Below are 20,568 nucleotides of genomic sequence, written 5' to 3'. Positions count from 1 at the left end.
CTCACAGTGGAGCTACTGTACCTTCCTGTGGCTTTGCTACAGATGTCTCTGCTCTTCTTATTCAGACATGCAAACACAGCCTTCGTCTACTGCCAAACCTAGGCTAGGAGTTCAAAACAGCCTATCAACTAAATGAGCTTCAAGAACAAATGAAAGCAGCCTTTGCTGAATACCTGTAGGAGAAAACTGCCACTGGCCTGCCTTCAGATGTGAGATCACAGCTCTGTGGACCGACTCCCTTCAAAAACGTACTTTCCCGAAATAGTCCAATTCATTAGAATTCTGTCCAAAAACTTTAAGTTTACCACTATAAGCTCTAAGGGTAAATTTTGAATAGCAGGAAAAATATTAGACTATGAACTCTAATGAGTAGTAGGGGCTAAGATTTATCTTGTGACAAGTGCTTGCCCAGGACACACAAGACCTGGTGTTCTGCCTCCAATGTCCCCAGTCAAAAGCAAGAGCAGGAGCATTGCTGAGAATAAGCTGAGCATCCCTCTAAGTGCTAAGACTCCAGGGACTAACATGGACCTCAGGAGTGTAAAATGGCACAGCACAAAGCATATTCATGGATAACTGCATGCTGCATATGCACAGATCTTAGAGAATAGGAGTGAATATAGTGCTTGTCCCTGCTCCAAGGTTTGTCATTAAACACTGACTGTGTGACAGATTTTGGCCAACACCTTCCTTGTACCTCAGCTAACCATTATACATTTCTAAACTGCACCATCTCTATCTCACAAGGAAAGCTACAGAATACAATGTAAAATATATTTCTCCGTGTATGTACCGTTTCTTACACAGAGAGATCTCAAAAGCAGAAGTGAAGAAATATTAGAAATACTGTTATCACAATTCAGTAGAAACAGGGTTTTATTCTTGAAAACAAAAATAAAATTTGACTTGAAAGTACAATATATCCACAATTCTACATATCTGATCGGAACACAGAATACATTGACTTAAGTGTCTGCACTTTTATGTATCAGAGACACAGTTTGGGAAATCAAACCCAACCTGTCTAACTGGGAACGGGGAACTTTACTTGAAGTACCTCAGATCCGGGAGGATAGAGCTGTACATTTCCTCTCCTGTGTGAAAGTTGGGTTCCCTTTTGATATTATGTGTGAAGCATGTATGAAACTCTGGGGACCTTTTGGGGGAAGGGAAGAAGCAGCAGAACAGTCACTCATACATGAAGCAGAATCCAACTGAGGGCTAGTGGGGAAGAAAAGTGAGAGAGGGTATGGAAAGGGCAGGAAAATCAAAATCAACAAAGACAAAGCATAAAAAGCCTGATGGGATACAAGCACAATGCTTTATATACTAATTGAAAGACAAAACATCTAATAAGAGAACTTTGATTGAAAAATAGAAAATAGATACTAAAGAGTACTATCAAATTTTGAGCTTTATTGCATTCATCACCTATATATGAAGATAACTGAAAGGGTTTTGAAATGATTTTCAACTAGAGAGTAACAAAAGTATCAACCAGGTTGCTGATAAAATTCCTTTTTACGATTCACTTTGCAGAGTTCAAATATGCCTTTTGCAAATTTTTTGCCACTGATATTTTAATAAACTCCATCTGATCAGAAGGAAAATATCCAGAACTTCAGATCAAGTAAAAGCATGATGACATCAGATATATAAATGTTAAGGCCTATGAACATTCAGTGGCAGTTCTTCCCAGAAGTTCACAAGGTTGCCATCATGCCTGTGTACTAATTGTTCTCTTTCCACTGGTATCTGTGGACCTGTCAGGGCTGTTACTTTTTATGGATGCTAACAAGCCTTTGACTTTTTCACTCATCGGCTTTTTCTTCTTCTGCCGGGAGAGAGAAGTGTGGCCTGACCCAGGTGGCAGCAGGAGGGCAGCCAGTCCCCAGGGTTGCCTACTCGAAGAAAAAGGCTGATTCTTATCTTCCTGTTCCAAAATCCAGGCACTGTCTCTTGCCAATTCCACAAATTTTTGTAGCTGGTTCTGACTCACATTTTTGCTTATGTTGAGAGATGTTTCAAAAGGATTCTGGATGTATAGAGGAGAGGAATCAGGCTTGTTTTGTTCCCTTCCCTACAGACCACAACAGAGAAGACACACATATGTAAGGACTTAGCTGCCAGGAACACACAAGGCCAACATAAGTCACAGAGTAAAGAACTTAATTTCCCAATCGTTTTAGGTACATATGCATTTATATCAGTGCAGATATGATCAGGCTGTTCCTTATCCCACATAGTTTACAAGTATTCTCTGAAGACAATTACTTAGATTAATGATCTATGAATGATGATGTCAATGCTGAGATGACAGGTATCTGGACTAAGTCATGATAAAAAAACCCTCTTTATATAACACAACTTCTACTTAAAAAGAAAAGGGTCTGAATCAAGAGATGGAAGAGGGAGGGAGGGAGAGTGAGAGAGAATATAAATGAAGTCAATCTTTGTTAAGTGGCATGTACTAAATTAAGCCTCAACTGCTGAACCTGAGGGAAGCAGTCAGATCTATCTGTCCTTGAGACTTGGAATCAGGGTAGTAGCACATGCCTGCAATCCCAGCACTGGGTTGTGGAAGCAAAAGTACCCCAAGTCCAAGGCCAATCTGGGTGTACATGACAAAACTTGTCTCAAAAATAAGACAAGTTCTTCCACTGGGCACATCCTGCGTTTCTTTAAACAAGTCTATGTAAACTGCAGCGTTGCTATCCCACATCTTAAAGGATACAGTCTTAGCATTAAGAATAGACCATGTACGGTGACAACACCAGATGCCAGAGTTGCCTCTATTCTTGCAGCTCCATGGATGCTGAGCTCAGTCAAGTGCCACAGCCCATCTCAGTTCTACCTCATGGCTGTTACTAAGATCTAAGCGTTCATTAAAATGCTTTAAAAATGAATCAAATGAGAACACTAGTACAGCAGCAACCAGTTGATAACAAATGACACAGTCTTTACCTGTCGAATGTTTATGGAATTTTTATTGAAAGCGAAATTGCCAAAATACTCAAAAAATTCCTTTATTAGTAATTCTGCAAAAAAAAAAAAAAAAAAAAAGATAAAGAAAATTAGAAGAAAATCTGTCAGAACCTAAAAAAGGAACAAGAAAAAAAAGGAGAAAGACTTACCTAATGTTTCTGTGTTTCCAGAAGGTTGAATTTTATTCACATCCTGGATGAATGTACAGTTGTTCCCCTCTAGAATACATCTATCTTCAGCATCTTAAATACACAGAGAGAGATTTTCATCCTGTAAAGTATTTCCTCCTTCAGAACTATGAATATACCAGTTAAATTCCAACGTACTATCATTCGTTGTGTTATATGTATTTAGTTCATAGGTTTTACAACTCCACTTACAAAGGATTTGAAATGATTACACAACAGTGGACACAATGCTACAGTTCTTTCACTGTACTAAAGTTAGAGTCTAGCAACTCAAAGATTTTAACTCATCTTTTGAAGTAATGAGTTTTCTAGTTATAAATGAAAACAGGCAGTTTTCAATGATTAAAACTAGTGGTTCTAAAAGGATTTAAAACTGTTAATTTATCAAATGAGGAAATCCAGAGTGATTAGAATTTCGTAATTCGGGAAACAAACTAAGTAAGAATATATTAAACCAGGCATTCACTTTCCTAATATTATTTATCTTAAGATGGAGTAATTTTCCTTATTTTTGCTAAGTCCACAAGTACCATGAAATCTACCAGGTACCCTACATGATGTTTCTCAAAAACAACTCCAATCTCACAAGGCTGATCAGCAGCTGCCTCCTGTTTGACTATTTCCTAATATAAGCCATCCTCTACTGAAACTTACCTGACTGCATTTTGATTATAGGCATGATGTCTCTCACCAGACTGCCCCAGTCTAGGAATAAAAAGACCACTCTCCTGTGATTATCCCTCTCCTAGTTTGACCTACAACCATATCTATTCTGTAGCAGACACTTTATAATCTGAATGACTGTGGATGTCTATAATTCCCAGGGGAAAACTAGAAAGAGATAAGGTTCCTTCAATCCTCTCTCTCTTTTATGTTATTTTTACATTTTTTTTTTAACAAAATAAAATCGACATTATTTCCCTTGCAATGTTATGTGTTCTACTGTTCCCATTTGAATCTGGAGTGTCCCCCAAAGGCCCATGTGTTAGAGACTTATTCTCAGCTTGGTGATCTTGGGAGGTGGTAAACACATATTGAGGACATACATGCCCTTGAAGGGAAGAAACAGAGGGACCCACCTCTTCCTCTTCTGCTCATGTCTGTTGGGGCCCAAATGCCCCTGGCATCTCAGCCTCCATCTTGTCCCTGGGCCGTCATCTATTAACTAACACTCTTTGATTTCTTCTTCTATCTTGCCTTCGTTCCCGCAATGGACCTGGGACATTTTATGATAGGAAGCTTTCTGGACCTTTTATAATGAGGACATTCCTTTCTGGACTTTTTACAATGGGACATTCCACTTACATTATTATGTAACCAAGTAATAATATTGGTTTAGCCCGTGCACCTGGGCAAACACCTTTGTGGTTTGTAGCTTTTTAAACCCTTTGTTTCCCTAGAGTAAACTGAGACTTGAACAGAATTTTTTGTCTTGTCTCCTTCCTTCCAGTCTCCTGATCCCAAATTTGTTGTTGTTGCTCCCTTCCCTGAGACCCCTGTTGCTTACATCCTGCAGGACCAGGCACATGTCTATATCCTATAAAATTCCCGTGCATCCTCCACTACTGTGTGCAACCTTACCACATGCCCAAAGCTATAACAACACAAAGTCAACACATTACCACCCATGAAAGGGTTAGTAGCATGGAACTCCCCTGGTGGATGATTTTCACTAGGCATAGAGGAATAGCATAATTAAGTATTTACTAAGAGACCCCCGGTGGTGGGTTAAACAATAGACTAGAATTGCACCTGGGCATATTAGCCCTTTCATCTGGCTCCTGTGAATAACTGACTTTAGATAGGGCTGATCTTATCTCAGTTGTAAATACTGCCTGGTTCCTGTCAGCCTTTATGTATACACTTCTCTGTTTTGTGTAAAGAGTCATTTTGCATATCGATGTACCTTGACTGATGTATTCGCCTAACTTCCTTTTTTCTTCTATATTATAAGTCTGATGCTCACGTTGAGAAATTACGTTCAGATCTAGCACTCTCTGATGTTCATGTCTGTCATTCTCCAACTCTTTGCCCGCTTGAGTACCGGGACCCTGATTTCTCCTGCAGGGTTGAGGGACCAACTGAGGCCAGCCCATGGCAATTCACTGTCTTTTAGCAGCTGTGCCCCGACCCCCAGGAATGTGTCTCTGATTTATAACATTACTAACAAAGGGGCCCCATGGAAACCCCTAAACAACCCAGGCTACTGCCAAGGCTATTGGTTGCTCTCTACAAACTGATAATAAGGCCTATTCCTGAAGACATCATCTACATAGCTTCATCAAATTCCTCCCCTCAGGGCTCAGGGAACTCCTCCAAAGAGGAGGCAGAAACATCTTAAGAGACAGAGAGAAGGAGGACAGCAAGGAGACAAAGCCTTATAGACAGACACAGCAGGACTGAATCACATAAGAACTCACAGAGACCATAGCAGCATGCACAGGGCCTGCACAGGTCTAACTAAGCTAGGTGGGGACCCAGGGCTGAGGGAAATGAGACACAAGTCCCCACTCCTAGTCTACCAGAAGCTATCTCCAATTGATGACCAATCAGTCTCACTGAGTACACAAACCTAGTAGCCTGGTAGTAGATGGTTAACATAAAACAAACTCAGTGTTATCTATGGAGGTTTTTTGTCTCACAATGTCTGGAAATTTTTTCTTCTTACAGATCTTTTGCTTATATATTATGCTTTCCAATTTTGTTTTTATGTGTTTTCTGCATGTGCAAATGTGTGTCTCGGCATTTGTGTGTGTTACTTGTGCTTTTTCTTCAGCTGCTTTTTCTATTTGTATGTATGCTTCTACTTTATCTTATTTTTTAAGCTGCCTGTTTGTATTCTGAGACAAAAAAAAGCTGTGGACAAGGGCTAGTGTGGAAGTGGAGAGCATCTGGGAGGAGTTGGGGAGGGAAAACCATAATCAAAATATATAGTATAAAAAAATCTGTTTCCAATTTTAAAAATTACTAACAAAGAAAAATAAGAGTCACATTAAAAATATTTCTATAAACACACTCAATTAAAAACCCAGAGACTTTCTCTACTGACGTATTTATATCTTAGGGTTTCTATTGCTGAGATGAAACACCATGACCAAAACCCAGCTTATACTTCCATACTGCTGTTCATTACCAAAGGAAGTCAGGACAGAAGATCTTGGAGGCAAGATGTGATGCAAAAGTCATGAAGGGGTGCTGCTTACTGGCTTGTTCAGCCTGCTTTTATGTATAGAACACAGGACCACCAGCCCAGAGATAGAACTACCAACAATAAGCTGGGCTTTCCCTCATTAATCACTACTTAAGAAAATGCCTTAATATAGATCTTATGAAGGTATTTTCTCAATTAAGGCACCCCTCCTTTCAGATAACTCTAGTTTGTGTGTTAAGTTGACACAAGACTAGTCAGCACAGTGTTCCTTTTCACTAAAAAGATTTCATAGAAAATACTGAAACTCAAAGGCAATTTGATTTAAGGTAAGACCATCTTTGCTTTTTCCACATCTTAGCATTGAAGCCTGATAAACCGTTTGGTTTTCTATTCTTTTCCTCTCTTCTCTTCCTGTTCTTTTCCTTCTTTAAGTATCACCCAAACATGGACACTGTCCGATAGGATAGACACAGTTACCTTTGACTACTAAAATGAAAGTAGGGTGAAAATCTGGTGGGGAAAAAGGGAGACTAGTAGTGGAGGAGTAGGGAAGAAAACATGTGACCAGAATATATTACATATGTATGAAACTGTCAACTAAATTAATTAAAAGCACAAATAACTGGACTAGACCTAGTAAGTCATCAAATCTTCTGAGTACCTAGCATAACTCTTTGTAGACAGGCATAGGCAGGCTTGAACAGAATGAACCTGCAGCAGTCATATTATGCCACCCACAGTAAGCATTACAGTGCTACTGCAATCCAAGTACTGCAATACTGCTCAAAGGGGAGACAGACAGCATCTGAAGACATGTCAGTACAGAAATAGGTACACACAAATATGGGCAAATTATTGTCATTAATTTTTGGTGAGGGTACAAAAATAACTCGATGGAGAAAGTGTACCTTGTTTTAAAAGCAAACAGTGCAAAGAATAACTGGTTATTCACATGCCAAAAAGAACTAACTTGAAATGGATAACAGGACAAAGTGTAAAACATAAAAGTTACCAAAGAAACTTTAAGAACACGTTAATCACCTGGAGTTAGGCAAAGTTTACAGAATTTCAAAAGTATAATCTAGAAAAGAAAAAACTGATTTATTCAGACTCATTGAAATTAAAGGGCAAAGCCCAGAAGAATCAAATGCTATGGATCAGTGGGATTTTCAGAAAGTGGAGTCAGCAGGTCCAATGTTTGTAGAGATGGGCCTGAGTCCCTGATGCAGACAATACTCTGGGAGGCATTCAGAATGTGGTTTTTAGGCAGTTCTACATTTTGGTACACAGCTGATTCACGACTATGCTATGGAACAACTGTTGTCACAAATAAGACAGGAACATGGAATAGCCCCCAAAATACCAGAGAGCGCATTTCCTCTGAGACTGAAGGGAAGGCATCAATATGAGAACTAGAAATGGCACATTTACTTTCTCTATTAAAGAAGATGAGACTGTACGTTTTTCCTTTGGAGAAATAAAGGTAGCAGGGATCAGTGGAATGCATCATGACTTTGCTAGAGGAATGGAGGTGTATATCCCCTTCCCACAGAAAACCCCACAGGTCTACAGAAGGTGTCTTAACATGTTCTAAGGTGATATGGACAGAGTGAAGGCTTGCAACATTATATAATAAAATAAGAGAATGATGAATAACTCTTATTATTGTTTCTATTTTCCCACTTTTAGTTCACTCAAACTAGTATGTGACAGCCTCAAATGAGAAAAGGTGAAAATACTATTCTAACTGGCTATATGTACAAACACATACCTCTCATATTGCTTACTCCCCAATATCTTTTACATTTATCCTTTCGTTAATGACCTCCTTCAACTACCACCTCATTTCTCCAAATCACACAACAGAACCTCTAGGGTTATGTTTGTATTTTCTCAATTTCCTGACTACATATTTCTCTTCATCTTACCTATGCTGCTCTTCTCAATGGAATGAGCAATTCACAAACAAACTATTACGAATGTGGCTGCTCCCAAAGATAACGCTGAAAATGTCAGATCTGTAATGATGTCTTTTACATAAGAAATAAACAGGTAAAAATCAAGCTATCCCATTAAGAGCTGGCAGGGTAGTACCCCCAGATAACACAGCTGCAATTCCTGCAGTACATTATATGCTTACAACATTGTACTCCTGAAGTAGACATGCATCCAGCCCATGGAGGCACACACAGTACCACTTCCTGCAGGGCAGGAAGCAAGGCCAGGCAAGCCTGGCAAATGAGAGCCACTCAGTACAGAGTCTGTCTTTTTGCTGTCCTGACTCATCTTGTGGCAGTTCTCCATAGACCGTGGTATGACAGAGAGCACAGCAGGCAAGGGTGGGGAGAGGTGAATGAGCAGGTACAGAGAGAGCACGACTACCCGAGACGAGCAAGAGAAGAGGCCCCAGGAGAAAGAGAAATAGGCAATGCTGAGAATGTCGGCTTTCACCTTATCCTAGGTACTGAACAGTGGTTTGCAAAGTTCTAGAGGCTCTGAAGGGTACTGCAGGAATTAAACAAACAAGCAAGAAAACAAAATTATTTTAAAGAGAACATACTGGTAAGACTATCCAGTGTTCTAAATAAGAGGCCCAGAAGAAATCAAATATGAAAGACATTCAGCTAGTTAATGACAGTTTCCAAAATGTCTTACATTCTTTGAGTTTAACATTGTTTTTTTTTCTCTTAGCCACGGACTTTTTAATCAACATTAATACTAGCCTTATATAAATCAACATGTACTAATGCAATAACTTTAAACACGTGAACAGGAAAAAGACATTTTGATAAGTTCGCCTCAAAGTGATTTCTACCACATACTTAACAGATATTCATTTAAGAAATGTTCTTTCATGGCAATTTTAAAATCGAAAATTAAAAAGTAACCAAAAGCCGGGCGTGGTGGCGCACGCCTTTAATCCCAGCACTCGGGAGGCGGAGGCAGAGGCAGGCGGATTTCTGAGTTCGAGGCCAGCCTGGTCTGCAAAGTGAGTGCCAGGACAGCCAGGGCTACACAGAGAAACCCTGTCTCAAAAAATCAAAAAAAAAAAAAAAAGTAACCAAAAAGTAAATTCTACTTTGAATTGACTGACAACCATACCTACAATGTGTTATAGAGAACTACTAATCAGTTTGCAAATCAATGGTTGGATATCTTTAAGTGGAAAACTAAGGAATTCCTAAAATAACCCCTTGTGGTATTTTTAAATGATTTAGAATGAAAACAGCATACTTTGGGGGAAGGAGGTTGTGGGGGAGATGAACTTCGAGCCTTGTATTTGCTTCTCAAGTGCTGGACTACTGAGCTAGAGTCCCATCTCTCAACACACATATATTAGTTTGTTTATAAACCATACTCTTGTATTAAAATTACTGGCAGATACCAGGAAGATGTTGAAGAACTCCAAGGAAGAGAATGAGACCATCAGATACCTGCTTATGAAAAACCTCCATTAGTACTCAAGAGCTGAAGGGCAGGGAAGAAAACTGTGGGAATGATGCCAGGGGAGTCCTCTATGCTGGGAGAAGGGGGTCACAGCAGGCCAGAGGAGGCCTGACTGGGGCTGAGGACTTTGAGACTGAAACAGAGCAATGATATACTCCATCATTTTGGTGTTGTTATTGTTGGTTTTCCAGTTTCCAGATCCCAAGAGCTCCATGACAAGATGACTTCTCAGTTTTAAAACATCCGTGTACCCAGCAGGAGCAGAATAAGAAGGAATGTTTACAAGTTGTTCATTGATGAGAATCTTCCTTCATTTTGCTTATGTCTTACCTTTCTAGTTTGTTAGCTATTGGAAACTGTCTATCTGACACATGCAGTCACTAAATACTTTGTGAATGAAGGATGCCAGGGAGGAGGGGCCACAGGCAAGGCTGCTGCCTTCTGTTTCAGGCTTAGGACCTGAGACCAAGTCCCACTCCACCCTGCTAACTCTCTGGCAACCAACCAACTCAGCTTTTTCTTAGCTCAGTTGTGAACTATACTAATATCTGTTGCATTTCCAGGAACTTCTGATTTGAATTAAGGGAAGGTAGCAGAGAGAGATAATTTAGTCTGAGAGAAGAGAAAGCACATTCCAGGCAAACATTTAATTATGACTAAAGGAGCAGATTAAAAAAAAAAATCTTATGAGAACAATCATAGTGTAGGTGGGCATGGGAACACATAGGGAAGACTGGCAGAGGATATTGTAGCTTAGAAAGCAGATGGTTTTAAACACTAACACATAGTTCACAACTCATTATATAGGAATAAAATTCCTTTCAGGGTTATTTTAAACAGAGAAGATCATCCACAAACACTTAAGAATTACCTTAGAGCAACATGCACAATGGGACATATGTCCCCCTAAATTATCTTCCTTTTACAGATTAGAATATTTTTCCATCTCTTCTAGCAAGCTATTAAAATTTCAATTTATTCATAACATAAAGAGCACACTGAATTTAAAACACTATATATCCAGGACTAATTTTAAACTCAAATCTAAGTCCGCTGAGAATCTTTACAAAATCAGGAAGCTGTTTCAGACAGCACAGTGCAGTCTGGAGAGCAGACGCTGGAAAGTCTGGGAACTGTGATCAGATCCAGAGCTGGACCTAAGTTGGTTTTCAACTTCATCTCAGACTAGGTCAACTAAGTGAGATGCTCCAGCTCCTGGAAGGCTATGATAAACAAGTTGCCAATAGACACAAATAAGGCCTAGCTTGACAGCACCAGTTTTTATGACTGATGGTGAAAACATACACATACAGCACTTACAATTTAGAATCAGAATTAAAATTTATATCCATGTATCTTTAGATTTAAAAATAAAGACATAAATGACATGACTTACAAATATATGTGCTTTGACTCTACAGGGTAAATGTCTAACCAGTGTCAAAAAGAGAGAAAGTCACTTCTAGTCTTACCTGCTATGGACTTTAGGGAATCTAGAGTTGGAAGAATGGGAGGTGATCTTCTCTGGAGGAAAAAGATGACCATCACTGTTAAGGAGAAGTTTGTAATCCAAGCACCAGGAATACTGCTTGTTAACGAATGTGCCCGAGCCCAGCATCGCACACTGAACACCAAAGCTCTTACTCTCGAATCCAGGGAGCCATATATATAAAGGAGTTCGGAACTTTTCAAAGCAATACTTTAAAACAGAAAAGTTAAAAATAAGAACTGCAGACCCCAAGTTAAGACACAAGGGTCAAATAAAAGACACATTGGGGAACAGATCTAAACATCTCACTGCTTCTGCCTACATTTGATTAATCCAAAGCATTATGCTGGCAGGCATGGTGGCAAACACCTGCAAATCAGGCTACATGGGAGGTAGGGGTATGGGGACAAGGAGCTGAACAACAGCTCTACCTATAAAGTAAGCTGGAGTCCATCCTGAGTTACATCAAACCCTGTCTAAAAGCCAAACCAGCTATGCATTCCCAATATTCAATTCAATGTAAATGCTTGAATATCAAACACATTCACTGCCAATGCAACATTCTTAAAAACAGTGAAACCACAATCCCCCTGACTCACACTCTCCAGGACGGGGATTATAGATATGTGCCATTATACCCCATTTAGTGAGTTCATATTAAACCAAAGAAACCATTCAGTATTGAAGTATGTGTAAAAGAGCTCTGAGCTACTGTTTGTAAACAAGAATTGAGCTAAGAACACAGTCACAGCTAAGTGAGTTCGTTTACCAGGTCATACCTATTGTTAGCAGTCAGATCACACTGGAATCCAGAGGCCTGATGGGAAAATCTCACCAGTGGACATCGAGCATTGAGTATCTTCTGAACACCCACACAGCCAGGGCCAAAATTGTCAAGGCACTCTCCTATTACAGATAGGATCTTCTGGGTTGCAATTCTTTCTGAAGGAACGTTTTTCACTTTAAATTCCATTAAAAAATTCCCTGTATTCTGAATATGAAAACACTGATAATTATGAGGAGATTTTTGAGAAGAGAATTTTTTTTTAAACTTTAAAGAAAGAATGATTTAGAAATTAAGAGTATAAATAACTTCTGGCCAAACCAAAGCAGTACTGAGACACATGCAATCATACCAAAAATAGACTTAAAGATATTTGGTAGCCTTTGAGTTTTGTGAAATACAAGCACTAACCTACAAAACCACTGACTTAAGATTAACATATGTACTGCAGTAGAGTACGTACATAAAAAACTAATACCCACAGACTCACTTATTACACACATAGCCAGCAAACACCCCAACAGACCTGTTAACACACAATGGTGGGGAGGATACAGGCAGAAGAATGGCAGATCAACAAGAAAAAAACAAGACACAGAGGCATAGAGGTCAACAGAAAAGTAAACAAAGAAAAAGATCATCCATTTAAGACAACTAGTAATAAATATATTTGAAATTAACTCATCCCAAGATGGTTTTTAAAAAAGTCACTAACCTGAAGAGCAGACAGTAGAGGAGTGAGTGAGACTTGTTCTCTCATAAGCAAAGGATACAAAATACATGGAAGAGGTGCAGGTGATGCCACAAAACAAACAAACAAAAACAAAAACAAAAACAATCCAGTTCTGAGGTTCTGAGCAGTGGACTTCAAGGCGGAGAACTGGAGCTGGGAAGGATGGCCAGTTCAAGGACAGTGAGTGAAGCTGCTCTGTGAATGTGTGTATGGTGCTGCACCCATGTGGGTATGCTTTGTATGTAAGCAGGCTTCCTAGATCATTCTTAGGATCAGAACAAGCCATAAAGGGCCACACTTCAGCTCTCTATGGTCTTGTCAGCATTTTCATTGGTAGGAAGGACACAGGCAGAGACAAATGAGTCAGCCTGGCTGCTGGAAAGAAAGGGATGACCAGAAAGCTGACATTAGGCTGCTCTGGATTCAGTCTAAGCAAGAGATAGTCATATGTAAGGGGGCACTGAGATCTGGGAAAGTGACTGCCACCAAAGCATACTTGAGCTTAGAATGAATGATATAAAAAGCAAGAGAACATGTAGGCTAATCATAAACCCTGCACCAAAATAACACAATGTTACTATGGAAGACGCAGATGAATACACTGATGCTTGCCTAGTAAATAAACAAAACTTTGACAAAATAGGGCTAGGAAACAGCTCCACTGGTACGTGTCTGCAGACAACCAGTGCTACTGGACAGCTTGTCTAGCCAATCAGAATGCTGAATTCAATAGAGATGATGTCTCAAAGATAGGGAAGACACCCCATGTTGAACCCTGGCCTCTACAGATAATTACATATATGTGCCTGGATGACCACCCATGTTGAACCATGACCTCTATCAAGCACTCACATTTGCATGCACCCCATGTGTACACATGCATTATATATAGGCAGAAAAACTGAAGAAACAGCTAACTCCATGAGTGGTTCTCATATTTGCTGTTCCTATAGCACTACATGTCGATGAAATTCTAATGAGAAAAAAAAATAGCACACAGCCCAACAGGAAACATTACTCGGGACATAGTTACTAATTTTTACTTCTATTGCCTAAATCCTGGAATACTTAAGACTTCCTGTCAAAACAGCAAAACTGGAGAAAACCAATTTCCAACACATGTTAACCTTACTGAAATTGACTTGTTTAGCTCTGATGTCATTGTACCCCTTGCTAATTTCAGTGATGTGAACACACACATGTTTGCTGGCTTCAAGGCTAGAGCTGTAATAGAGGTAAAGCACAGACAACATGCCTGCCCTGCTCAGCTTAGGACACCACAGACACATGCCTGCCCTGCTCAGCTTAGGACACCACAGACACATGCCTGCCCTGCTCAGCTTAGGACACCACAGGCACATGCCTGTCCTGCTCAGCTTAGGACACCACAGGCACAGACACACACTTGCCCTGCTTAGCTTAGGACACAGGGGGAACTGGCAGATCAGTCACTCATAGATAGGACAGGAAGACTCAAAAGATACAAGCATCCAAAAGGTTCAAAAAAGATAGTGGGGTGATTAATTTTGAGCAGGGTGGGGGAAAAAGAAAGGACAGCTACAAGAAGGCTGAGGCAGAAGTAGGCCTTAACTCTAAGAGACAAATCTTTTCAAGGCTGTGCTAACAAGAACTATTCTAGAACAGAAAAAGTAATTCTAAGACTGCAAGAAACCCAGACCGCACTCTAAGATAACTGCCAGACAGCTGAGAGCTGGAACACCAAGTGTCACCTAGGAAAAGTAGAAAACAGAATGGTTCAAGCCATGAGGTAATTCAAACAAAAGAAGACTGCAGGGAAAATGTAAACCTACTGATATCTGAAACACACCTATGCGTGTGGACATGAACGTCAGTGCCCCAAACCCCGAGGAAGCCAACTTTTGTGCACATGTAGAAGCAGCACAGTAAGTGACCCCACACCAGACCAACACAGAGAAAGACATTACAACTCCAAATAATCACTAGCAGATAAATTGCATTCTTTAATCATGTTCACTAAAATTAAAAATCAACAGCTATAACTATATTAGGTCCAAAGACTTCTATCTTTTTATAGTGGGGCAAAGAGATATTTATTACCTTGTGAACATCAAGTTTTCCAGTTTCATCTAGATCTAAAAACATGTCCAAATCACATCCTAATTTGCCAAATGTGTTCACTGAGGAGCCAAAGGGCCGGATGACACAGCTGGGAAAATATGCAGCAGCAATGTCCTCAATCAGAGAGCAGGTGAGATGTCGGAGCCTGACATTCTCCTCTGTGAGCTGGAAGGCCTGCAGCAGAGTGTTCAGCTGCTCCTCTATCTAGCTGGCCAAAGACAGGGACAGAATACACACATGTTTAGGTTCTGTAAAATAAGGTAATTTTCATTCTAACAAGATTTACCTTAAAGAATTTTTTTTCTCAGTCTTAAAAGTAGATTTAAAATGTATTTGCATGTGTACACACACACACACCCACATGTGCTCCTGTGATATACTAGTATACACAAGAGTATTTATGGAGATCAAAGATTAACACTGAGTTTCTTCCACAGCTGCTGTCTACCTTACTTTTTGAGATGGGGTATCTTTTTGAAACCAGAGATCACTGTTTAAGTTAGATTTGCTGGACAGGGAGCTATGGAGATCTACCTGTTTCTGTACTGCCATCCCAGTGTAGGGATTATAGGCTCATGCCATGACGGCTCTGTTTTCATGTAGATGCTGGGGATCCAAACATGGGTCTTCACATTTACACAGCAAGCAGTTTTTCCACTGAGCCATCTCTGTAGACCAGGCTGGTGGTGTCAAGCTCAGAGATCCCCTGCCTTTGCCTCCCAAGTACTGAGAATAAAGGCAAGTACCACCATCAACTGGCAAAAGCTGATTCTTAACACTACTACTAAAAGTGCTAGCGAAATAAAACTTAGGCCGGGTGTGGTGGCACACGCCTTTAATCTCAGCACTTGGGAGGCAGAGGCAGGCGAATTTTTGAGTTTGAGGCCAGCCTGGTCTACAGAGTGAGTTCCAGAACAGCCAGGGCTACACAGAGAAACCCTGTCTCAAAAAAAAAAAAAAAAAAAAAAAAAAAAAAAAATCAAAACAAACAAAAACAAAAACAACCAAACAAAAAACTTAGAATTAAAACAAGTTTTCATTATAAGCAGTAAGTAGGAAGTATTGTTTTAGCAAAAAGAAAGGAAGCAAGCATCTGACAAGAGGTCAGAACAAGCATAAAGATCAGAGCGGGCACCCCAGTGTCAAAGGGTAAGAAACACAGAATTCAAGCAGTAAAGGCCCCACTGACTCCTTAGAAGACTGATACTAAAAAATAAGTCAATGGCAGTGAAGGAAATATGTAGACTAGAAGCAAAATATTAGAACTCAGAAAATCAAACCCAAAACAGTATTTAGATAAATAAGCTGATTCTTTGTAAAGATCACTAACCTACCTAAAAGTTTGATCAATCAGGATTAAAAAAAAATACTAGGATAAAGATTCAAAACTAGAAATACATTATAATACATTATAGACACTTAATTATTGCATTAAGAAGAGAAAAAAGGTCTACATTGTTCAAAAGGACCCCAAACTTCGGCATCACGGCATGGGGAGTCTCTAACTGGAGAAGGGAGACTAATTTTTTCATTCAGCTACTTCTGTAGTGTAGGTTTCTTTTAATTACATGTCTGGGTGTATAGACATGAGAGTAAACTGCCCCAGAAGAGGGATCGGATGCCCGGGAGTTAGTCACAGTGCTTGTCCAGCATCTGACAAAAGTGCTCAGGACCATTTAGCAATCTCTCCAGTCCCCAAGCAGAAAGAATTTCTTCAACCAGTTCCATTCACTAATAAAACTTTGAGTTGTTAAAAAATGAGTCAAGCAAATACACATTTAAAAAGTACACCTTGATGAAACAGATAGATTCTATGAGTACAAGAATGTTTTGCCACCAGGACCCTTATGACAATTCACTACTCTAAAAGAAATTAGGAGGAAAACCATACAGTAATTTTGAGATCATATACCAATTATCAAGATAATCTCACATACTAATCGCAGCATCTACCCAAGGGACTGCATCTATCAATTCTTAGCAGAAACTGCTATGCATGCACTTCTAACTCTTCTCATCTTATAACACCCTGTACCTACTGAACAGTTACGAAGCAGAGTACCAGAACTTTTATAATGCACAAACATACATTTAAAAATCTGACATACACATGTAAACTCACGCTTTCTGCATAACTCAGTAATTCAAAGAGCTTTTTGCTTGAAGGAGGTGACTGGTTGGTTGTCCGCACAAATGGCTGTGCAGATACTTGGCTAGATGGATTCTTCAGCCTTAAGTTTAAGAAACGTGACTTGAATGGAATTGCAGCCTCTGTGCTCTGGGTTGGAGTATGTGTTCCATTCTGCAATGAGTTTATACTGTCCTTTTGGCAAAATTCTACAACAGCAAAGAGACCCTGTATGAAAAGCATAAGAAAAACAAAAACAAAAGAAAATCATGCTTCACAATGACATTTTCAACACATTAACATAGCATCCTCAAAACAATTATCATGTTATTAATTTTGCATTTTCAATTTTATAAATGATGCCACTATTTTTTTTTTTTTTTTTTTTTTTTTTTGGTTTTTCGAGACAGGGTTTCTCTGTGTAGCCCTGGCTGTCCTGGAACTCACTCTGTAGACCAGGCTGGCCTCGAACTCAGAAATCCACCTGCCTCTGCCTCCCAAGTGCTGTGATTAAAGGTGTGCGCCACCACGCCTGGCTAAATGATGCCATTCTAACACAACTCATTACAAGTAAATTAGGAAAAGAACTTTACAGTAACCTGAAAAGATCAGTGTAACAGTACAGCACTGAATATAGCTCAGATTTCTTTCTGCCAGTATCTACAGCACTAGACTAAGTCAGTGGTTCTCAACCGTCCTAATGCTTTGGGGACTCCAACCATAAAAATATTTCTCTTGCTACTCCATAACTGTAATTTTGCTACTGTTATGAATCATAATGTAAATATTTTTGGAGACAGAGCTTTGCCAATGGAGTCGAAACCCATGGGTTGAGAACCACTGCTCTAAGATCTTCAGATTATAGAGTCACTCCATTATAAGGTCCTGACAACTCTTTTTCTTTCTGCAATACTGGAAATTGAACAGAAGATCTTCAGGTGCTAGATAACGACTGAGCTAGACCTCAACTGTAATCCCGAAGCACTGCAATACGGGTATCTTTTCTCACACCCCAGGGGAGAAAACCCTCATTAAAGAAATGAAGGAATGGGTGAAATGCCAAGAGATGCTGGCTAATACACTACAAAAGCAGCCAACTACTTTCATAGCATCACCACCAGGTGAGGTAAAAGTTTAGATACATACAAAGCTCTCGTAGAAGAAATGATTATTGACTGGTCCATGCTGGGATAAATATTTTAGAAATTTTTTCTCATTGATATTATTTGGGCAATGTATCAAAACAGTCCGCTGGGCCTGTTCTCTTCTCTCTTTCTGCACCTCAGAAAATTTCTTTTGGAGGGTCTTGTCTTCAATGCCTACAAATAAGACAAAAACATTTCTAATATACACATAAAATTTAAAACATATGTTGATAAAGTTTATGAAGATTAAACATGTAATTAAAACCATTTTATCCTAACCAAATATTTAAAATTTTTAATTTTTGTGTGCTCATATGCAGCTGTGCATTGGCATACATGTAGAAGTTAGAGAACAGCTTTGGGGAGTTTATCTATGAAATGGCATCACAGGGCTGAGGGATGGCTCACTGGTTAAAATGGAGTCACAGGGCTGAGGGGATGGCTCACTGGTTAAAATGACTGCCATAGAATTTTGAAGACCAGAGGTCAGACCAGGTAGGCAGGGAGGCTCACCTGCAATCGCTAGAAGCTAAATTACAACAGAATCTCTGGCAGAAACCGTATTTGGATTTGCTGGGTTATTTAAAGAATTTTCAACAGAAGCTGCTTCTGCTAAATCCAATTCAGTCATTTCAACATACATCAAATGTCTTGCACGACTGTTCTAGAAATCTATCCACAGGTTACTGGGATACAAGAAAGGCTCAATATGCAAGTCTGTTATCAATAGGATTGTGCTGAAAACTCCAAAATAATAAAACAGACATTTCATAGGCAAAGGGTTCTGAGAACCAGGAAAATCAGCTGTTCATTAGCCTGGAGTGTAGTCAGCCTCTCGCAACATCTTATGAATATTACACTGGCTAGTTTTAGCGTTATCAGAAACAAGGGAACTTCAACTGAGAAAATGGCTCTATCAAGATTGTGTTGCAGGCAAATCTGTAAAGCATTTTCTTTAATGAGAGATTGGTATTGATGGGACCAAGCTATTGTAGGTGGTACCATCTTGGCTTTGTGCTCCTGGATTATAAAAAAGCAGATTAAGCAAGCTTCTGCCCCAGATTTCTGACCAGTTGGAATTCCTGCCTTGGCTTTCCTCAGTGAACAGTGGGTCGAAATATGGAACTCAAATAAATTCTTTCCTTCCCTGGTTGCTTTTGGTTATGGTCTTTCAGTACAGCGCTAATAACAAAGATTACCAAAGGCAGACGCGCTAAGGTCAGGGATGAAGCAAGGCCCGCTCCCTGCGGGCAAGACTGTTACAAGCACCGCGAACGGTTTCTGTGTTGAACTATAAAGCACTCGCCAACTGCGTTCCTTCCCTAAACAATTTCACTGCTGTACAGGGCAGTCGTACTCCAGTGACGGGCGGGAGGGAGACTGGGCCGCTCGGCCTCCGCCCGCCCCGGCCAGCGCCGTCACCTGTTTCCGCAACCGCCGAAGGCTGTTCTTCGCTCCCGACGCTCGCCGCTATAGTCCCTGGACAACTGAGGTGCCTGGAAAAAGAGCGCGGGATTCGGTTCCTTCTCTGGGAACACACGGGCAAACGGGTCAAGAACCCCACGCCGCGAGCAGCCATTGTCAGGGCAGCAGGAAGTAAACGCCAAAGGTCAGCGGGCTTCTGAGCATGCGCGCCGACAGACTGCAACAACGGGAAGCCCATTAGGTCAAACTAGGAAGTCACTATCAGGTAGAAAGCAAAATACGAAGGCCAGAATGGAAATTGCTGAGGTTTGCATATACTTACGTGGTCTGAATTTAACTTTCTGTGTGCCTCACTGAACCCTGGTGAAGTGTTGCTACTCCATTATACAGCGTTTAACTTGTTACGCTTTATTCACATTTTGTTGAAGAGGAACATGAATGAGCCTCAGAAGTCAGACTCAAGTCAGACTACCAAAGTTATTGTTTTGTTCCTAAATAGGCACGTTTTAAATCCCTAGTTAGATATCTTTTTAAAAGTGCTAAATGCTACTAACTTTATTGAGTTTGTATGACTATTGAGTTGTTCCTTTCACTAATTCAAAATTTAATTAGATTCCCCCTAACTTTCTACATTTGTTGTAAGTAAGTTTTACTAATTGAACTATATTCTTGCATTCCACCTCACAACAGAGGAAAGTTTTCAGTTTTCTTTATTTATAAAGTATGTGTCCTTTATGTAGCTTTGTACTTGTGAGTGCAATGCCCAAAAGTGCCACCAGAGGGCATGCGCTCTGGAAGGGGTGAAGATACCAGGGACTGTGATCCTGGTATCACGTGGGTGCTGGGAACCAAACTGTGATCCTCTGCAAAAGCAACGTGTCCTCTAACTCCTGAGCTGTCTTTCCAGACTCTCAGAGAGATGGTGTGCCAAATGTGCTTTATCAGTTTTGAGACCTCAGTAGGCTGTTTCTACCCTTTTACTGTTATAATTTG

At 40.1% G+C, this 20,568-nt stretch overlaps 1 protein-coding gene across 4 annotated transcripts; it reads right to left on the bottom strand.

The window, feature by feature from the left end:
• Positions 1–858: 858 nt before the first annotated feature.
• On the bottom strand, positions 859–19,746 carry Mtpap (mitochondrial poly(A) polymerase). Of its 4 annotated transcripts, none has more exons than XM_021150534.3 (9): positions 19,573–19,746; positions 18,152–18,324; positions 17,000–17,233; positions 14,857–15,081; positions 12,040–12,251; positions 11,244–11,470; positions 3,135–3,227; positions 2,965–3,038; positions 859–2,080 (listed from the first exon to the last, which is right to left on the bottom strand). In XM_021150534.3, exons 1-9 carry the CDS (start codon positions 19,727–19,729, stop codon positions 1,718–1,720), a joined length of 1,758 nt encoding a protein of 585 aa, XP_021006193.1. In that variant the 5' UTR covers positions 19,730–19,746; the 3' UTR covers positions 859–1,717. The 4 variants fall into 4 exon arrangements, with proteins under 4 accessions (XP_021006193.1, XP_029327815.1, XP_029327816.1 ...); XM_029471955.2 differs by having other exon boundaries at positions 859–2,035; XM_029471956.2 differs by lacking the exons at positions 18,152–18,324; positions 19,573–19,746 and having other exon boundaries at positions 14,857–15,085; positions 17,000–17,183.
• Between the last annotated feature and the right edge of the window lie 822 nt (positions 19,747–20,568).

Source organism: Mus caroli, unplaced genomic scaffold (genome assembly GCF_978045245.1).
Source record: "Mus caroli unplaced genomic scaffold, Mus_caroli_1 scaffold_19, whole genome shotgun sequence".
Lineage (NCBI taxonomy): Eukaryota > Metazoa > Chordata > Mammalia > Rodentia > Muridae > Mus > Mus caroli.
This window is presented reverse-complemented; position numbering and strand designations above follow the sequence as displayed.